This window comes from Ornithorhynchus anatinus, chromosome 10 (assembly GCF_004115215.2).
Source record: "Ornithorhynchus anatinus isolate Pmale09 chromosome 10, mOrnAna1.pri.v4, whole genome shotgun sequence".
NCBI classification, from domain to species: Eukaryota; Metazoa; Chordata; class Mammalia; order Monotremata; family Ornithorhynchidae; genus Ornithorhynchus; species Ornithorhynchus anatinus.
Genome location: NC_041737.1, coordinates 36056890 through 36076959, shown reverse-complemented (window position 1 = coordinate 36076959; position 20070 = coordinate 36056890). Strand labels below are relative to the sequence as shown.

Below are 20070 nucleotides of genomic sequence, written 5' to 3'. Positions count from 1 at the left end.
GGTTCCCTTGTGTACTGCTTTCTTTTCAAAGAGATAAATGAATCCAACACAAATGATAATTTGTAGATATTGAAAAAAGTGTTGCCCACCAGGTAACATGAAATAGAAATTGAGATTTTTGTTCAATTCATGAAAAAATTATATTAGAAGGACACTGTCTTAAACCCATATTAAAGCAACTCTTTTTGTCTAAAACACATTTATAATGGTCTTGATAAAGATAACGCTATTCATATATTCAATTGAAGACCTATTGGAGATTTGATCATTTGTAAATATCTGCTTCTAGAATTATTTACGGATAATTAAATGAAATACAGGTTAACTTTTATAGCTATAGCCAGAGATAATCGTGAGATATATTCATTCTTCCAGGTCTAAACTAAGATACTGGAAAAAAAGGTTTAGATGCAGAAAAATAAGGAAAGATACATGAAAGGCAACATGAAAAAGATGTGTTAATTTATCATAGGCTGCAGTGGTTGTTCAGCTGCTAAAAACAAGCAAAAAGTAGTAAGGTTTGGGTTATTTGTGTCATGATTTTTAAAAATCAAAACTCACTCATATGTAGAAGAGTACATTATGCCCAATTTTAACAGGCAAAGGTCTTGGCAGGGCTTTATTCTGGGGAAAAGTGCAGGAGCATTGATCTGGGACAGGGATACTCCCAAAACATAACTTCATTTAAGTGAACAGAGGAACACACCAAATTCAAATGGAGATGATTTTAGAATTCGGAAAAAAAGCAAACATCTGTCCTCTCTTTTTTCCACTAACCCCACAGGCTCCTACCTCTCCTCTACTTCTCACACACTTTTGACACCTTCTCTTCCTTCTGTTTTTTTCCTCCTGTGATGCTTCCTCTTCTTATTCTTTGTTTCCTCTCTTTTTTCTTATCATTTTTCCCCTTGGTCTTGTTCTCCTTTGTTCTGGGTTGTGTTCTCCTGGATGTTTCCTAGTTCCTAGATCCAGGAACTCCACTGAATTCTGTTTTCCCTCACTCATTCCTAGTTTTCTTTTTTCCTTTCCTTTTTTTCCATCCCTCCAGTAGTTATTTTTCAGACTTTTATTTCTATAACCCTGTCCCCTTTTCCAAAAAGTTGCATTCCATGGACCAAGCATATTTGGAAATAATAGTGAGGAAAAAGGCAGAAAAGAGAGACAGATATAGCAAAAGAAAGATGAACAAAGAGAGACAGAATGAGAGGCAAAAAAGATGCAGACCCTCAGAAGGGGACATCAGACACATACAGTGTTACTATTACTGTTACTGAGGACAGCACTAGCTACTGCAATCTAAGTGGGGAAGAGGAAAAACACAGATTGACAAATGAAAGGATACCCAGACTCCCCTCTTTAATTGCTTTTCCTAGATAACACTGTTAAATGTTGATGCTGGTAATTCTTACAGTGTCCTCTCACTTTGCAATAGAGCACTGGTTGTCTCATATATGTTCTCTCTTCTCTCCATCCACCTGCTACCATGTGGATCCAACCACTTATCCTATCCCGCTTTGACTACTGCATCTGCTTCCTCGTTGATCTCCCAGCCTCCCATCTCTCCCCATTCCAATCCATACTTTGCTCTGCTGCACAAATCATTTATCAACAAAAATGTTCAGTTCTTGTCTCTCCACTCCTTAAAAATCTCCAATCATTGCCCATCTATCTCTGCATCACACGGAAACTCCTTACCATTGGTTTTAAAGCACTCAATCAGCTCGCCCCACCCTACCTCACCTCACCAATTTTCCACTACAGTCCAGTCCAGGTTACTCACTGTGCCCCAATCTCATCTATCTTGCCACAGACCCCTTTCCCACATCATTCCCCTAGCCTGGAACTCGGTCCCCCTCGATATATGCCAGACTACCACTCTCTCCACCTTCAAAGCATTACTAAGGTCCTCCCCCCTCCCTTCCCCTCCCCTCAGCACTGTGCTCATCTGCTCATTTGTATATATTTTTATTACCCTATTTATTTTGTTAATGAGATGTACATTCCCTTGAATCTATTTATTGCTATTGTGTTTGTCTGTCTGTCTCCCCCGATTAGACTGTAAGCCCGGCAATGGGCAGGGATTGTCTCTATCTGTTGCCGAATTGTACATTCCAAGCACTTAGTACAGTGCTCTGCACATAGTAAGTGCTCAATAAATACTACTGAATGAATGAATGAATCACCTCCAAGAGGCTTTCCCTGATCAAGCCCTCTTTTTCCCTGGCTCGTTCTCCCTTCTGCATCATCTATGCATCTCAGTCTGTGACCTTTGGACACTTGCTATTCTCCCCACCCACAACCCTACAGCACTTAAGCTTATATCTATAAATTATGTATAATAAATTATTACTTTATTCCTATCAATGACTGTCTCCCCCTCTAGACTGTAAGCTCATTATAGTCAGGGAATATGTCCATTAATTCTGTTTTACTGTACTCTCCCAAGCACTTAGTACAGTGCTCTGCCCATAGTAAGTGCTCAATAAGTATGACCGATTGATTGATATGTGTGTTCTGTACATTGGGCATACATAGGACCACTGCACAGCCACTAAGCACCAACATACATAGCTGCTATTTTATCCATTGAAGTTATTTCTCTAAGAGATGCTGTACGTTACATCCTAACCTCAAATCATTTTACCAAAGCATCTGTTGCCAATGCAGAGACCACTTTAAGAACTAGAGTTTGGCAGTTCAGTTAGGTGTGCTAAATTGCCTGGAATCAAGTGAGTATCAAATTGACACATGCAAAGCTTTGGGGTTAATAGGGACAAAAAATTTTGACAGGTACAAAAGATAGATATTTACATTGCTAAATGATCATAGAATTTAATAAACAGTGTTAAATCTACTATTCTGCTTTTATCACTTCAAAATTATATATTATTTCAGTCAATTCTTGGGATCTGCAGAACACACAAATTTGCCCTACATTGTTTTCTATGGTAAATTACAATTAGTTTAGACTTCGCTTGATTGGTTTTGTGAAAATGAAAGTGTTAAGAGAATAGATATGAAATGTAGATCCAAGTGTTTAAACAGATAATGAACAAATAAGGTAAATACATGAGTGATTAAGTCTCTAATGACTGGGAAGGTGAGGGGATCATTTGGGGAATGTCTCCTGGAAGAAGTGTCCTTTTAGGAGGGCTTTGAAAGAGGAGCTAAGCAAAGGTAGCTTAGCAAAGCTGTGGTAGGGGACATTCAAAGTGAGGGAGGGGAAGGCAAGAGACAAGGGAGGAGTCAAGAGCTGGAGATAAGGTATCAAAGGAGAAAAGAAGACACAGGGAAGACAAATAAGGACACAGACTCTCACACGCAAGCACAGGTATGCATGCTTGGCATACACCTGAAAAGAAGTGGCTTTAGGAAACAGGAAAAGCTGGGTGCCAAGAGGTCCCGCTGTGATTGCTGGGGAGGAAGGTTGGCTGAGGAGGCCAACCTTGTCCTAGGCCAACCTTGTCAGGGGGTGGTGTTGGCTTAGGGATCTTTGCGGGATTGGTGGCAGCTGATTTGTTCATGTGCTGCTGTTTGACTCAGGAAGGGCTCCCTGCAGCTGTTTCCTCTCCCTACCATTAGTTGCAAATGAATTTCTGGCAGGACTAGAGGACCGTAAGCTCACTGTGAGCAGAGAGTGTGTCTATGATAGTATTACATATTATTCTCCCAAGTGCTTAGCACAGTACTCTGTGCAAAGAAAATGCTCAATAAATAAGATTGATTGACAGGGTGCATCACGGTCCCACCCAACATGGGCTGCTTAACCCTTCTGCAGCACAGAGCTTCTGCGCTCCTGAGCATAGTTCAACTCCAAGGAGGATTTCTGAGGTCTCTGGGCCTCAGACAGGAGGCTACAGAATAACCCGTTTCTCCCAGTTCTTGCGGTCTCCTAAGAACAGAGTTTCCATAGAAAAAGGAACAGGAGGTCCCTTTCTCACTGATAATTCAAGATTCTAGTCTTATATCTGCTTCTTTCTCACCCCTTCATGGCCCTCACTAAGAACAGGAGCCACAGATTTAATGGGGGGGAACGGGTTTAGGCCTCAAGATGGATGCTTCTACTAGGCACCTGAACACTGCATTTGAAGACTTGGGCTTTCTGTTCATACTCTAAGTGGGAGTCACTCTGCGGTATTTTCTCCTCCAAATTCAGTCTCCTCCAACTTACCTTTCTCTATGACCTTATTTTTCTTCCTTTGGTTTCTTTCTTCTTTTCTAATTCCTTGTTGGCCCTGGATGCTACTCCCTGATATGTTGCTGCTGGGCAGTCTTTAGGCTGAGCAGGTTGAGGGGCAATGAGATTCCCACCTCCTCGGTTCCAATTGGAATGGCAGAGGGACCCCCACCTGAGGGGCTGGAGGAATGGCAGAAGCCTGCAGGAATCTCGGTCAAGGATCACCATGGCCCTATACAATATCCAGCTCTGGAAGCATTGGGAATTCCCCCGCCACTGCCTCAGAAACACATTCCCAGTGGTTAGAGGTTTGTAAAAAGGAAATACTTAGCCATGAAAGTGGAGTTAGTGAACTAAATTCTACAATGAAGTAGAGAATAATGGTGATGACCACCATAACTCACCACCATAAAACTCAGTGTCACTCAAATTAGCAGCTATAGTGTCATTCAATGCATCCACTGAAATAAACAGAATATTATGAAGAATTCATATAAATGTGGGGGGATTAAAATAATTGGGCAGGAAAAGCAAATTTGTATGTTCAAAATGACAAAGCAGTACCTATGTAAAGTACAGAATAATAACTCCTCTTTAAACCCAACACCATTAAACTTGTGAATTTTTGACATAAATTGTAGGAGAGTCCAAAGAAAATTTCAGTTTGTACTATAACAATCCTAATTAACATATTGCAGATACAACTAAATAAGAAATTAGTTATAAAGTGCTTACTGAAATAATAGAAATATTAATAATCATAAAATAAATAAATGCATGTAGCATAATCAGTTCTGCTCTAACATGTTTCCACTATATATTTTGATTGTGAATTCACAGCAGCATCAAGAAGTTGTTTGAAAATGTGACTCTGTCTAGATATGGCACAAAACTGTGTTGAAAGAAATGGTTGTGTGCTTATGCTTGGGCGTAGTATTACATAGAGGGATTACTACATATAGTAACTTATAATTCTGCAAGAATACATACCCCGCTTTAAAAAGAAATCGATGTATTCAAGAGATTTATGTTCCATAACAATAGATTTTTTCAAATTGGGGAATTAACTGCATATAATTGCAGTATATGCCTTATTTTCAAAACTGTTTAATTCAAAGTAGGATATAATATATCTTAAGTAGGATATTATGATATAACATATACTATAAAGATAAGCAGCATGGCCAAGTGGAAACAGCAGGAGCCTGGAAGTTAGAGAACCTGAGTTCTAAACCCTGCTCTGCCACTGTCTGCTCTGTTATCTTAGGCAAGTCACTTAATTTCTCTATGCCTCAGTTACCTTTCCTGTAAAATGGGGATTAAGAATGCAAGCCCCATATGGGACAGGGACAGTATCTCACTCTTTTATCTTGTATCTATCCCAATGCTTAATAAAGCACCAGGCACATAGTAAATGCTTAACAAATACCATAAGATATCTATTATATTTATATTGTACATGTAAAATATGTACATATTTTGAATTTTTAATTCAAATCCAAATATAAATCCTCAGGAGGGTTAATACTTACTTGAAAAAACTTTTACAGAAATGGGCTGCTTCTGTTGTATTGTCTGGGTATGATTAAATCTTGCATAACAAATGTAATCTTCCCTGGTATCTTCTGGAATCACATTAGAAAAATAAAGGTCTCCATTTAGACCTTGGGAAACTCTTTCACTTTGTGGGAGCCGCTGAAAAGCTGAGGAGAAGCAAGAAGAAATTGGCATGGAAAGTAAATTTGCATGGAAGCACTTATCCACCTTAGAAATGTATTTTGTAAACACTATTTTCATAAAATGTTCATGATTTATTATTTTTCCTGCTTCCCAGAAAGACCATTGGCATAAAGGGCAACAATTCTAATGACATAATGTATTCCACCCTAATAAGAAAGCCATCTAAATAATTCAGAAAGAAAATAATTTCAGTTTATAGGTACTAAAGGTTTTATTAACTAAATCAGTAGAAATGTATACAATACATAGGTTGAAAAAGATTATCAGGATGCCCCAGTTCCAAGATAAATCCTTTAAAAACTATGTATTTTTCATAAAACGACATTCTCCTCTGATAATCCCATGTTACCTTTTTTCTGGTAAGAGGAAAGGGTGTGTTTCAGGGAAGAAATAATAGTTTGCATGCTCTTTATCAACATTCCAAAGTGAGATACAATTACAGTTCTGTTGGTTTGCTGGCAATTATTCCACTCAACAACTTCTTCACACAAGCTTAATTTCCACAGAGCTAGATACAAGTAATAGAGGCTTGTAATACACTAAGCAATTTATGTCCTTAAAACTTACAATTGTCCATCCAGAATATAATCGGTGGTGGTAATCCAATTGGAGGTCTGCAGGGAAGTATTAGAGATTGGCCATCTCGAATTACTATTGGCTCCAGCTTCTCTTTGGTCCACAAGGGAGATCCTAATTAAATACAACATTAAAATTTCAAATGAATTGTATGATGAAAAATGTCTCTACAGAAAGTAAGCTAAAGGGAAATTTTGATGACAGTTGTACTAATCGATCAACCAATCCATCAATCAAAGGCACTTATTGAGCACTTACTGTGTGCAGAGCACTGTGCTAAGGACTTGGAAGAGTACAATACAACAGAGATGGGAGACATGTTCCCTGTCTACAGCAAGCTTGCAGTCTACGGGGGGGACAGTCATTGACATAAATAAATAACTTATAATTTATAAATATGTACATGAGGCTGTGGGTTGCAGGTGGAACAAATATCAAATGTTCAAAGGTCAAAGATTCAAGTGCATAGAAGATGCAGGAGGGAGACAGAATAGAGGAAAAGAAGGCTTAGTCACGGGAATCATCTTAGAGGATATGTGAATTTAATGAGGCTATGAAGGTGGGGAGAGTGGTGGCTGGCATATGTGGAGGGGGAGGGAGTTCCAGGCTGTGGGGAGGACGAGGGAAAGGGGTCGGTGATGAGACAGAGGAGATCGCGACACAGTGAGTAAGCTGGTGCTAGAGGAGTGAAGTATGTGGGCTGGGTTGTAGTAGGAGTTTAATGAAGTAAGGTAGGAGGGCTGATTGAGTGTTTTAAAGTCAATGGTAAGGAGTTTCTGTTTGATGAGGAGTTGGATGGACAAGCATTGGAGATTCTTGAGGAGTAGGGACATATGGCCTGAACCGTTTTTAGAAACATGATCTGTGCAGCAGAGTGAAGTCTGGACTGGAGTGGAAAGAGATAGGAGGCAGGGAGGTCAGCAAGTAGGCAGATAGATGCAGTAGTAAAGGTGGAATAGAATAAGTACTTGGATCAATGTAGCAGCAGTTTAGGTGGAGAGGAAAAGGTGTATTTTAGCAATGTTGTAAATTTGGTGACAGATTGAAAGACACGGGTAGGGCAGGGTTTGGGTAGGAAGATAAGGAATTCTGTTTTGGACATGTACAGCTTGAGGTGCTGGTGGGACATCCAGGCAGAGATGTCCTGAAGGCAGGAGGAAATGTGAGACTGCAGAGAAGAAGAGTGGTCAGAAATGATGGAGATGTAGATTTGGGTATCATCAGCATGGTAGCTGAAGCCATGGGAGTGAATGAGTTCTCCATGGGGGTGAGTATAGATGGAGAATAGAAGGGGACCCAGAACTGAGCCTTGAAAGGGACCCCTTCTTTCAGAGGGTAGGAGGTAGAGGAGGAGCCTGCAAAAGAGACTGAGAATGAGCAGCCAGAGATATAGGAGGATAACCAATAAAGCCAAGGTTGCATAAAGTTTTTAGGAGAAGGAGGTGGTCTCCCATCTTGAAGGTAGCTGAGGGGCCTAGGAAAAATAGGATAGAGGCTGTCAGATTTTGCAAGAAGAAAGTCACAATACCTGGAGGGAGCTTTCAGGTCTAGGGAGTTTGTTTTTTTTTAAGGATAGGGGTTATATAAGCCTGTTTGAAAACTGTGGGGAAGAAGCCATTGGAAAGAAAATAGCTGAAGATAGCAATCAAGGAAGGAAGAAGGGTGGAGGGGCAAGTGTTTTAATTAGGTATGAAGAGATGGGGTCAGGAGGAAAGGTGGAGCGCATAGATTTTGAGAAGAGGCAAGAAATTTAGTCTTGCGATACTGCAAGGATTATAGGGAGAGTTGAAAAGGATGGAGAGAAAGCGGGGAATGGAGAGGGGTGGGTTGATCATTTCAATTTTGTTAATGAAGTATTTGGCCAGGTCATTAGGATAAAGAGATGGCAGGGGTGTTGGGGCAGGAGTCTTGAGGAGGGAGTTAAATATATGGAATAGCTGGAGGGGGCAATGGGTATGGGAGTGAATTAGGAAGGAGAAGTATTGTTTTCAGGCAGAGGAGTGGGCAGACTTGAAGCAGGTAGGAATGAATGGATGAGTTCAGATGTATGTCTGGATTTCCACCAATAACACTCTACAGCTTGAGCACAGGAGCAGGGGAATTATACTGTGGAGGTGATCCAGGGTTGCCGGTTAGTGGTATGAGATCGGTGATGGGATAGGAGCAAGGGAGTTGCGTTCAGTGGAGAGGGTAGTATCGAGGGCATCTAACTGCATGGCAAGAGAAAGTAGTTCAGGAGTGGAGACGAATGGGGCAAGAGAGCTTTACAATATTGGAGGGTGGGTGTGTAGTAAAGAGGGAGTAGGTGAGGAGATTTTGGTCTGATAGAGTAATCTCAAAATTGGGGTGAGGGTTGAGATAGTACAGTGACTAGAGATTATAAAATCAAGTATGTGCCCACATTAGTGAGTATATGAAGTAGGATGGAGCAGTTCACTATAGAGGAGTTAGGTCATTGGAATAAATGAATGAGAAGAGTTGGACAGTGGAAGGGTCAACAGGGACATCACATGGATATCGAAGTCCCCAAAGATAGTTGTAGAGATGGAGAATGAGAGAAAGAATATGAGAAAAGGATCAAAATGGTTCAGAAAATTGGAAGAAGGGCCTAGGGAGTGGTAGATGACTGCAATTAGTATTTGAAGTGGGTGATAGAGGATTTGCTCAAAATGGAAGTGGTACTTCAGTCGCTCAGTCAATCAATCAATGGTATTTATCAATGAAAAGCAGTGTGGTTTAATGGAAAGGGCCTGGGCCTGGGAGTCAGAGGATGTGGGTTCTATTCCTGGCTCTGCTTCTAGTCTGCTGTGTGACCTTGGGCAAGTCACTTAAACTTCTCTATGCCTCAGTTACTTCATCTGTAAAATGGAGATTAAGACTGTGAGCCCCATGTGGGACAATCTGATTACCTTGTACCAACCCCAGTGCTTAGAACAGTGCTTGGCACATAGTAAGCTCTTAACACAGGCCATTATTATTATTACTATTATTATTATTACTAATGTGCAGCTACTTTGTGCAGAGATCTGTACTAAATGCTTGGAAGAATACAGTACAACAGAGTTGGACACATTCTCTGCCCACAACAAGCTTAGTCTAGAGAACAAATAGTATGTTTTTTCAGCCAATCATCCAATAGCTTTTATTGAGCATAAACTGGTTTTCAGAGCTCTGTACAAAGCATTTGGGAGACTACAATATAGTTAATAGAGAGGAGCTGCTTGGCTTAGTGGAAAGAGCACAGTCCTAGGAGTCAAATGACCTGGATTTTAAGCCCGGCTCTGCCACTTGTTTTCTTGGCAACTTAACTCCTCTGTGCCTCCGTTTCCTCATCTGTACTGTGTCCAATGTGATTACCCTATTTATTTTGTTAATGAAATGTACATCACCTTGATTCTATTTAGATGCCATTGTTTTTACGAGATGTTCTTCCCCTTGACTCTATTTATTGCCATTGTTCTTGTCTGTCCATCTCCCCCGATTAGACTGTAAGCCCGTCAAACGGCAGGGACTGTCTCTATCTGTTGCTGACTTGTTCATTCCAAGCGCTTAGTACAGTGCTCTGCACATAGTAAGCGCTCAATAAATACAATTGAATGAATGAATGAATGAATGATTAATTTGTGTTACTTCCCCAGCATGTAGAACAGTGCTTGATACACAGTAAGCCCTTAGCAAATGGCATTACTATTATAAGTGATGATCAGTGCCCTCAAAGGGGTGCAGTGTTGTAGAGCTGGTGGCCACAAAAACTAGCTACCAGTAAGGGGAAAATAGAAAAGTGGATGTGTATATGAGCTAAGTAATCGGGGGGAATAAAATGTGTAAAGAAATGCTAAGGGTGTTTGTGAGTTCATAAATGCTCAAGTAGTGTTTGAGGGGTTAGAACTGGAAGAGAACAGAAATTAATTGGGGAAGACCTCTTGCAGAAAGTGTGATTTTAGAGAGGTTTTGAAGATGGAGAGATGCGAAATCTGGCAGATGTAGACATGGTTAAGGAGAAAAGCTCGAAGAAGCATGAGGGAAGACAATGAGGGGCAATGTAAAGGTCAGCTTGAAAGGAATTAAGAGTGTGATCTGGGGTGTAGTCGGAAAAGATAATGGAAAAATTGGAGGGAAAATGCTGATTGAGTGCTTCAAAATCAATGGTCAGGAGTTTCTGCTTGATACAGAGAGGATCAGAAGTTTAAGAGATGTAGAAAGATGTATGAAGAAAGATAGTTTAGAAAATTGATCCAGGCAGAAGAGTGTACATGTATGAACAAATATAGGAAAACATGATGCTGAATTTTTGGTGCTGTACTTACTGGATGAACGAATTACAATGTTATTAGAAATGGCTGCTCCACGTTCATTTCTTGCTGTACATTGATATATTCCTTCATATGTTTCAGCCTTCCCTTCATTCACAATGCTGATTACTAGGGTTCCTGAATTGGGTTTCATTGTGACCAAAGGGTCGTTGTCAATGTCAAAATGAGTTCCATTGCGTGTCCATGAGAAGCTAAGAGTAACATGAATAAGATGAGAAAAAGGAGAAATTGTTAAGTAGTTGTAAAGGTCAAATCATTTGTGAAAATTCTCTCCAAATATTTTAAAAAAAGAACTCACCTACATAAAGCTAAACAATAATATTAAAAATATCCAACTTTATATATCCACAGTTTGGAATTATTAAAGGGACTATTTGCCTCATATTAGGCAGGAAAGTATCACTTTTGGGGGGCCCATTCACTTACACCCAAAATGGGTAATGGACTACCTGAAGCCTTCCTTTCAGCTGCATGTTATACAGAACATGGTATTCTTGGCTATGGTGGCATTGCAGGCCAATGGAGGAAAAGCACAGGACCCACATTAGCACAGTCCCCTAGGTAGCAGATGATTCAAGGTTGGAGTGCTGGGGTGCGTGGGATGTGAGAATCTTACAGGGCATTTGAGGAAAGCAATAAGGACAGATTACACCATCCATCAAATATAGAAGTGAACTTTGGCAAAAATGAAAAACACATGTAATAATAATAATGTCGGTATTTGTTAAGCGCTTACTATGTGCCAAGCACTGTTCTAAGCGCTGGGGTAGACACAGGGGAATCAGGATGTCCCACGTGGGGCTCACACTCTTAATCCCCATTTTACAGATGAGGTAACTGAGGCACAGAGAAGTTAAGTGACTTGCCCACAGTCACACAGCTGACAAGTGGCAGAGCTGGGATTCGAACTCATGACCTCTGACTCCAAAGCCCGGGCTCTTTCCACTGAGCCACGCTGCTCCTACAAGTGCTTCTACACTAATGCGGAAGGGTTTAAAAAAATGAGTAAATTGGAATGTTTGGGTGCTACTGAGGGCTTTGATATAACTGAAATTTCTGAAACTGGATGAATGGAAAAAAACTAATAGGAGACAATACTGCCAAGAAATAAAGATGAGGAAATACTGGATGGGGGTATGACAGGGTATGTGAGGGAAAACATAATCAGTCAATGGTATTTGTTGAGAACTTTTTCTGAGCAGAGCACTGTACAAAAAGGACAAAGATTATCAAAACATAAAAACCTTAGGTAAAAAATATCAAGAAATCTCTTTGAATAGAAATTTATGACGTAAACAGAAATTAAGACTGTGTGAGTAGTCTGTAGATTGCCTGTCTAAAATGAGGAAAATGATCAGGAAATGTTTGCTGAGATTGGAGGTAGTATTATTGGGAGACTAATTATTTTCAGAGATCGAAAAGCTCATCATGAAGGTAAATGGAGATACTTGATTTATGGACCTGATTTCTTTGATTCTCCTTTGTTCCATTGTTCACAACTGTTCCCCATGCTTGGAACTCCTTCCCTCATGAAAATTTGGCTAACCATGTACTTCCTCACCTTCAAACCCCTCCTGAAATCCCACCTCATCTAGAAGGCATTTAACAACTAATTTCTTCCACCCCAATCACCCTTAGCACTTTGAGCGCATATCAATTTACATACTCCATTCATTTATTATTTCACTCACTGTAATTCATGTCTGCCTGTCCCTACCATTTGAGTGTAAGCTCCTTGTGAACAGAACCGTGACATGGTACTTTCACTGTACTCTACCGAGCCCTGGTTTGCTCTGCACACAGGTGGTACTCAGTAAATACTACTGAATGAATAAATGAACAATGACTCTTTTTGAAACACCTGGTCCTAGATCCTTGAAGGAAATATATTTAATTCTGAGATCAATCAATTAATGTTTTTTATTGAGTGCTTACTACTTACAGAGTATTACTAAGCACCTGAGAGAGTACAATAAATACAACAGAATTGGTAGACACAATTTTTAACCAGAAGGAACTTAGAGTATAGACGGGGAGACTATAAACTAAACAACATATTACAGTTGGGGAACTGCAGAATATAATCATATATAAATAATAATGGTATTTGTTAAGGGCTTACTATGAGTCCGGTACTGTCCTGAGCATAGGAGTTGATACAGGCAAATCAGTTGGACACAGTCCCTGTTCCACATGGGGCTCATAGTCTTAATCCCTATTATACAGATGAAGGAACTGGGGCATAGAGAAGTTAAGAGACTTGTCCAAGGTCACACAGACAAGTGGTGGAGCCAGGGTTAGAACCCAGGTCCCTCTGACTCCCAGGGCCATGCTCTATCCACTAGAGCACACTGCTTCTCTAAGTGTGTGTGGCTGAGTATGGGGGGTGGGAAGTACAGATCAAGTGTATAGGTAACGGAGGAGAGGGAGCATGTAGGGGAAATTAGGGTTTACTCAGGAAAGGCTCTTGGAGAATATGTGCTTTTAGGATGGCTTTGAACACTTGGTGGTCCATCGGGTAGGAAGGGAGAGTGAGTTCTAGGCCTTGGCTAGAAGAAAAGCACTGAGATAGATGAGATCAAGGTACAGTGGGTAGGCTGGCATCAGAGGATTGAAGTGTGGGCTGGGTTGCAGTGGGAGATTAGCAAAGTGAGATGGGAGAAAGAGAAATAATTGAGTGCCTTAAAGCTGATGGTAATGAATTTCACTTTGATGTGGATGTGTTTGGGCAGACATTGGAGGATTTTGAGGACTGGGGAGTCATGGACTGAATGCTTTTTCAGAAAAATGATCCAGGCAGCGGAGTGCAGTATGGACTGGAGTGGGGAGAGAGATGTGGGCAGGTCCAGGTCCAGAAGGCATTTCTTCAATAGGGAAAGCAACTTAATTCCATTTAGCCTTCCTTAGTGGGTGGGGAGGGTGGGAAGGGGAAGACCACATCTTCCCTGTCTTCTTCCCTAACTCTTATTCTCCATGAAGACACTCATTATAGAAAAAGAAATTAAAGAAACATCAGATTTAGGTAAGAAGAGTTCCAAAATAAGGTCCATTAAAAAACATTATTTTAAGAGTGTATTTCACAAAAAACCCAGATAATAATAATAATTATGGCATTTGTTAAGCTCTTACTATGTGCTAAGCACTGTTCTAAGCACTGGGATAGATACAAGTTAATCAGGTTGTCCCATGTGGAGCTCGCAGTCCTAATCCCCATTTTACAGATGAGGGAACTGAAGCACAAAGAAGTGAAGTGACTTGTCCAAAGTCACACAGCAGACAAGTTAAGTGCCTAGTTCAGTGCTCTGCACACAGTAAGCACTCAATAAATATTATTGAATGAAAGTGGTGGAGCCGGGATTAGAACCCACATCCTCCGACTCCCAAGCCTGGGCTCTTGCCACTAAGTCACGCTGCTTCTCATAACCAAACAGAAACGCTACATGGTGATGTGGTATGGTTAAACCAGGGATTGGAAGCAAAAAGTCATCCTTCAAAAACAGAAAAGTCACCAGGTGAGAACAAGAGGAAAGTCTATAAAGAGTAAGAACTTCAGGTATCAAAAAGAAATCAGATGGTCAAAAAAGTGAAGAATACCTTCTAAAGATAACAAAAGAATCAATCAATTGCATTTATTGAGTGCTTCCTTTGTGCAGATCACTGTACTAAGCACTTGGGAGAGTTCAATAAAATCTTCATTTAGTGAGTCTGTGAATCTATTTGCAGACTATGATGTCAAAGATACGGTCAGAGATGAAATGAGATAGTCAAGAGCCTTGACGAATTCTTAATTTAGAGAAATTACTGTTCCAAATTACTGTTCCAAAATTGTTCTGAAAGGCAGATTGGACAGAGGAACTGGATCAAATTGTGAGGACTATATGATGATTGAGAAAATGCCCAGGCTAAGGATGACGAGGAGGTGATACAAAAAGTTCCTGACTGGCACACAACGTTTTGTTATTTAATAATAATAATAATAATAATGATAGCATTTTAAATGCTTACTATGTGCAAAGCACTGTTCTAAGTGCTGGGGGAGATACAAGGAGATACAAGGTGATCAGGTTGACCCTTGTGAGGCTCACAGTCTTAATCCTCAGTTTACAGATGAGATAACTGAGGCACAGAGAAGTTAAGTGATTTGCCCAAAGTCACACAGCTGTGAAGTGGCGATAATTACCTTTTCCAAGAACAAATTGTTCTTCACGCACTTGAAGAGTACATGAACAAATTATGCTGGCTAGAGAAACTGCCTGTGAGAATATGCAGGTTTATTTTGAATACCTATCGATCATATTAATTTAGCACTTACTGTGTGCAGAGCACTGTTCTAGGAGCTTGGAAGAATAGCAATAAAAAGAAGGTAGGAGCTGAGAGACCAAAAGAAAAATATGGTATAAAAGGAAAGGAAGTGAGATGATCTATCTGGGCTGAGACCCCTCTGATCCTTACATGAAGGATTTAGAATACTAAAGATGACAAAGAAACTGCAAGCTGCAGATCAAACACATCACAGAACTCTTTCGGAAGATAAGAGAAGAGTACCCTTAGTTTAGACCTTAGTTTCTTACCATAAATAGGAACCATTTAGTGGAGGGTGAAGTGGTTCTGACTGGATTTGGTTTTGCCTGCTGTTTATGTGGGAAACTTAATCAATTGACCTAATAACCTAATTATCTGTTTATCTGGTGGTGCGGTGAGAGGCAGTCCAGCACAGGAGAGGCAGGTAACTGAGAAGGGAGAAAAAAAGCAGAGACCTTTCTGGCTAAAAAACTCCAGGTTCGGCCTATGAGGGCTGAAACACTTTTGGAGGGAGACACCATCCAGTTGAGTGGCAGGGATGGCAACTGAAATAAATTAAACTAGGAGGGTCTGAAGCTTAGAACTTGCTGGGGCATCTATACCCTCCACAAAGGTAGTAGCAGTTACAAGGTGACTCTGAGGGAGGGCCATGGCATACATCTTGACAATTTCAAGAGGTCCAGACTGTGGCTCCTGGGATCAATCTTTTGGTCTTTCTCTATCCATTCCCTGTGCTGATTGGAAATACCAGCACTTGGATTTGCTCCCTTTCTTCACCCCCCGCCTCAGCCCCACAGCATGTATGTACATATCCAGAATTTACTTATTTATATTGTCTGTCTCCCACTCTAGACTGTAAGCTTGTTGTGGACAGGAAACTTGTCTATCAACCCTATTGTACAGTACTCTCCCAAGTGCTTAGTACAATGCTCTCCATACAATAAGCACTAAATAAATACCGGTGATTGATCGGTAGGTTCAAGAGGGATCTGGATAAATTCATGGATAATGGGCTAATAGAGGGAAAATTAGGGAATATAAATGGTCAGTGCCTAAACATCTCCTCCTCCAAGCATCCTGTTGCCTTCCAGGGGAAGAATATAAGAGGGTTAGATGCTGGGCCTGATCTTGAGAATTACTTATGCCCTCCTCTTACTAATCCTCCTCCTCGTCTTCCTCCTCTTCCTATGTGATGTCCATGTGTGGGTGATGGGTGGGTGGGTGTAGTGAACCTCCTGCTCCCTTTCTCTTTCTTTCTGCTTTATTCCACTTTCTGTTACCAACAGGTTCTTTTTCTTTCCATTATCCTTTCTGCTCTTTGGACTACCCTTTATCTCAGTTGGGGCTCTGAGAAATATGGTCTCGTTATTTTGGAACTAAAGTAGGTTACAGTTTTTAAGCTTATGAATTAATTATGAATTACAAATTAAAATTGGCAATGAAAACACACACAAAAACCATCTGTCATTGTCAAAAGAAATTTGAGTTTGGCCTGCTGGGCTTACTATTCTAGTAACTGTTATTATAAACTGGAATAGTTGGACGATTTCTAACCTCGTAGTAAACATTTGCTTGGGGCTTAAAGTAACACTGACAACTTAGACCCAGAGTCCTTTAGATTTTGAGCTCCATGTCGGATAGATAAGGATATCATCTCATCTGATTTTATTCATCCCACAGGTCTGCACATAGTAAGCATTTAACACATACCTCAATTATTATTATTAGAACCATAATTTAAATGGTTCTTCCAGATGCAGTTACTGAAAAGCAAGGGTGTAAAGATATCAGGTGCTGTTTCATTTTTTATAATCATAAAAATTGAGTGTTTCTCCAAAAAGACAGCTTTAGTTTTATTTTATGAAGACAATTTTATTTAATGTGTGGTATTTGTTTAGCATGTAGTATATGCCAAACACTGTACTAAGCACTGGGGAGATACAATATGATAAAGTCAGACACAATCCCTGTCCTACATGGAGATCACAGTCTAAAGTAGGAAGGAGAACAGGTATTGAACCCCTATTTTACAGAGAACGTACTGAGGCACAGAGGTAAAAAACCACAGAATTCATAGTAAGCATTTAATAAATATGATTTTTAAAAGGTCACACAGCAGAAGGGGCAGAGGGGCTCATTCTTTCAATCATATTTATTGAGCGTTTACTGTGTGCAGAGCACTGGACTAAGCATTTGGGTGAGTACAATATAACAATAAATGGACACATTCCCTGCCCAAATGAGTTAACAGTCTAGAGTTGGGGAGAGAGACATTAATGTAAATAAATGAATTACAGATATGTACATAAGTGCTGTGGGGCTGGGCCATGGGGAAGAACAAAGGGAGCAAGTCAAGGTGATGCAGAAGGGAGTGGGAGAAGAGGAAAAGGTGTGCTTAGTCGGTGAAAGCCTCTTGGAGGTGATGTGCCTTCAATAAGGCTTTGAAGTGAGGGCAAGTAATTGCCTGTCAGATTTGAGAAGGGAAGGCATTCCAGGCCAGATGCAGAATGTGGGCGAGGGGTCAGTGGCGAGATAGGCAAGATGGAGACACAGTGAGAAGGTTAGCATTGGAGGAGCAAAGTGTGTGGGCTAGTTGTAGTAGGAGAGTGGTGAGGTAGGAGGGAGCAAGGTGATTGAGTGTTTTAAAGTCAATGGAGAGGACATTTGTTTGATGCAGAGGTGGCTGGGCAACCACTGGAGTTTCTTGAGGAGTGGGGAAATGTGTTCTGAATGTTTTTGTAGAAAAAGAAACTAGGCAGAGTGAAGTATGGACTGGAGTGGGGAGAGACAGGAGTCTGGGAGGTCAAACTGAGGCAGCAATCTAGGCGGGATAGGATGAGTATTATATTAACAAGGGAGCAGTTTGGGTGGAGAGGAAAGGGTGGATTTTAGTGATGTTGTGAAGGTGGGACTGACATGATTTAGTGACAGATTGAATATGTGGGTTGAATGGGAGAGAGGAGTCAAGGATAATACCAAGGTTATGGGCTTGTGAGACAGAAAGGATGGTAGTGCTCACTGCAGTGAAGTCAGCAGGAGGGCAGGATTTAGGTGAGAAGATTAGGAGTTATGTTTTGGACATGTTAAATTTGAAGTGATGGGAGGACGTCCAAGTAGAGATGTCTTGAAGACAAGAGGAAATATGAGACTTCAGAGAGGGAGAGAGATCAAGGCTGGACATGTAGATTTGGGTGTCATCGCATAAAGGTGGTAATTGAAGCCATAGGAACGAATGAGTTCTCCAAGGGAATGGGTGTAGATGGCATAGAAGAGGACCCAGAACTGAACCTCGACAGACACCCAAAGTTAGGGAGTGGGAGGCAGAGAAGTCCGCAAAGAAGCCTGAGAATGAGCAGACAGAGAGATGTCAACTTAGGTGTTTTGTTAAGTCTGATTAGTAAATCGTATTTATTGAGTGCTTATTGTGTGAAGAGCACTATATTAAGCACTTGGGAGAGTACAGTATAACAAAATCTAGACACATTCCTTGCCCACGAGATTACAGTCTAGAGATCCACATATTCAATCTGTCACCAAATCCTACCATTTCAACTTTCACATTGCTAAAATCCCTTTTCCTCTTCATATAAACTCCTACCATGTTAATTCAAGCTCTTATCCTATCCTACCTTGATTGCTGCAACATCCTCCTTACTGATCTCCCTGACTCCTGTCTTCTGCCACTTTAGTCTATACTCTACCTCCTGGATCACTTTTCTACAAAACTGTTCAGTTCATGGTTCCCCACACCTCAAGAATCTCAAGTAGTAGCCCATCCTCCTCCCCACCAAATATAAACTCCTTAACATTAATAATGTTGTTATTTGTTAAGCGCTTACTATGTGCAGAGCACTGTTCTAAGCGCTGGGGTAGACACAGGGGAATCAGGTTGTCCCACGTGGGGCTCACAGTCTTCATCCCCATTTTACAGATGAGGGAACTGAGGCACAGAGAAGTTAAGTGACTTGCCCACAGTCACACAGCTGACAAGTGGCAGAGCTGGGATTCGAACTCATGAGCCCTGACTCCAAAGCCCATGCTCTTTCCACTGCGCCACGCTGCTTCTCAGCTAACATTGGCTTTAAAGCACTCAATCACCTTGCCTGCCCCCCCACCTCCGCTTTACCTCCCTAATTTTTTACTAGAACCCAGCCTGCACACTTCACTCCTCTAATGCCAACCTACTCACTGTATCTCGATCTTGTCTATCTTGCTGCCGACCTCTCGCCCACATCCTGCCTCTGGCCTAGAATGCCCTCCATCTTCATGTTATACATATTATTACTCTCCTCACCTTCAAAGTCTATTGAAGGCACATCTCCAAGAGGCTTCCCTGACTAGGCCCTACTGTGACATCCTTGCTGAGACACCCTACTGTGACGTCCTTACTGAGACAACCTCTATTCACCACTCCCTCAGCCCAAGAGCACGTATGTACATATCCGTCACTTATTTATGTTAACTAGTGTCTATTTCCCTCTCTAGAGAGTAAGCCTGTTGTAGGCAGGGAATGCGTCTACCAACTATGTTATATTGTACTCACATGCTTAGTATAGTGCTCTGCACACAATAAGTGCTCAATAAATACAAAATGATTGATTGACCCCTACCTTCTGTCTCCTCCTTCTTATGGGGCACCTTATCTCTGCAGCTCCAGGGAAATTGTACTGGCTATTCCACTGAAGACACATCAGAGGAAGGAGTTGGGAGGGAGGTAAAACCTGGCCAGAACGGTGTGGGGAGGCAGCTGGTTTAAACCTTCCCTTCTCCTGCTGCCAGTGCAGCTTGATTAGGGCAATGAGCATCCCTGGTTTAAAAAAAGAGGGGAAGTAGCAAGGAAGGGGTCAGATTTGGGTAGTCTGGACAGGGAGGAACACTGCTCCTAAGTGGGTAAGAAACAACCTAAGAGGGAAGAGGCGTTGGGAAAGGAATTGATCTACCAGTAGCAATTGGATGGCACAT

The 20070-nt window shown here is 41.1% G+C and overlaps 1 protein-coding gene across 47 annotated transcripts in view; it reads right to left on the bottom strand.

Moving 5' to 3' along the window:
* The window catches only part of NRCAM (neuronal cell adhesion molecule), a 192285-nt gene that overhangs the window by 88857 nt on the left and 83358 nt on the right, over nucleotides 1–20070 (bottom strand). For 35 of the 47 annotated variants that reach the window (XR_005660488.1, XR_005660489.1, XM_039913311.1 and 32 more), the window contains 4 exons: nucleotides 10801–10997; nucleotides 6485–6607; nucleotides 5710–5880; nucleotides 4582–4638 (listed from right to left, as the gene is read on the bottom strand). Coding sequence is in view for 45 of the 47 variants with exons in the window: in XM_039913311.1 (XP_039769245.1) it covers nucleotides 4582–4638; nucleotides 5710–5880; nucleotides 6485–6607; nucleotides 10801–10997 (548 nt within the window). In the remaining 2 variants the exon portion in view is untranslated. The remainder of the gene's footprint in view (nucleotides 1–4581; nucleotides 4639–5709; nucleotides 5881–6484; nucleotides 6608–10800; nucleotides 10998–20070) is intronic. The other 12 variants (XM_039913318.1, XM_039913319.1, XM_039913334.1 and 9 more) reach the window with 1 other exon arrangement.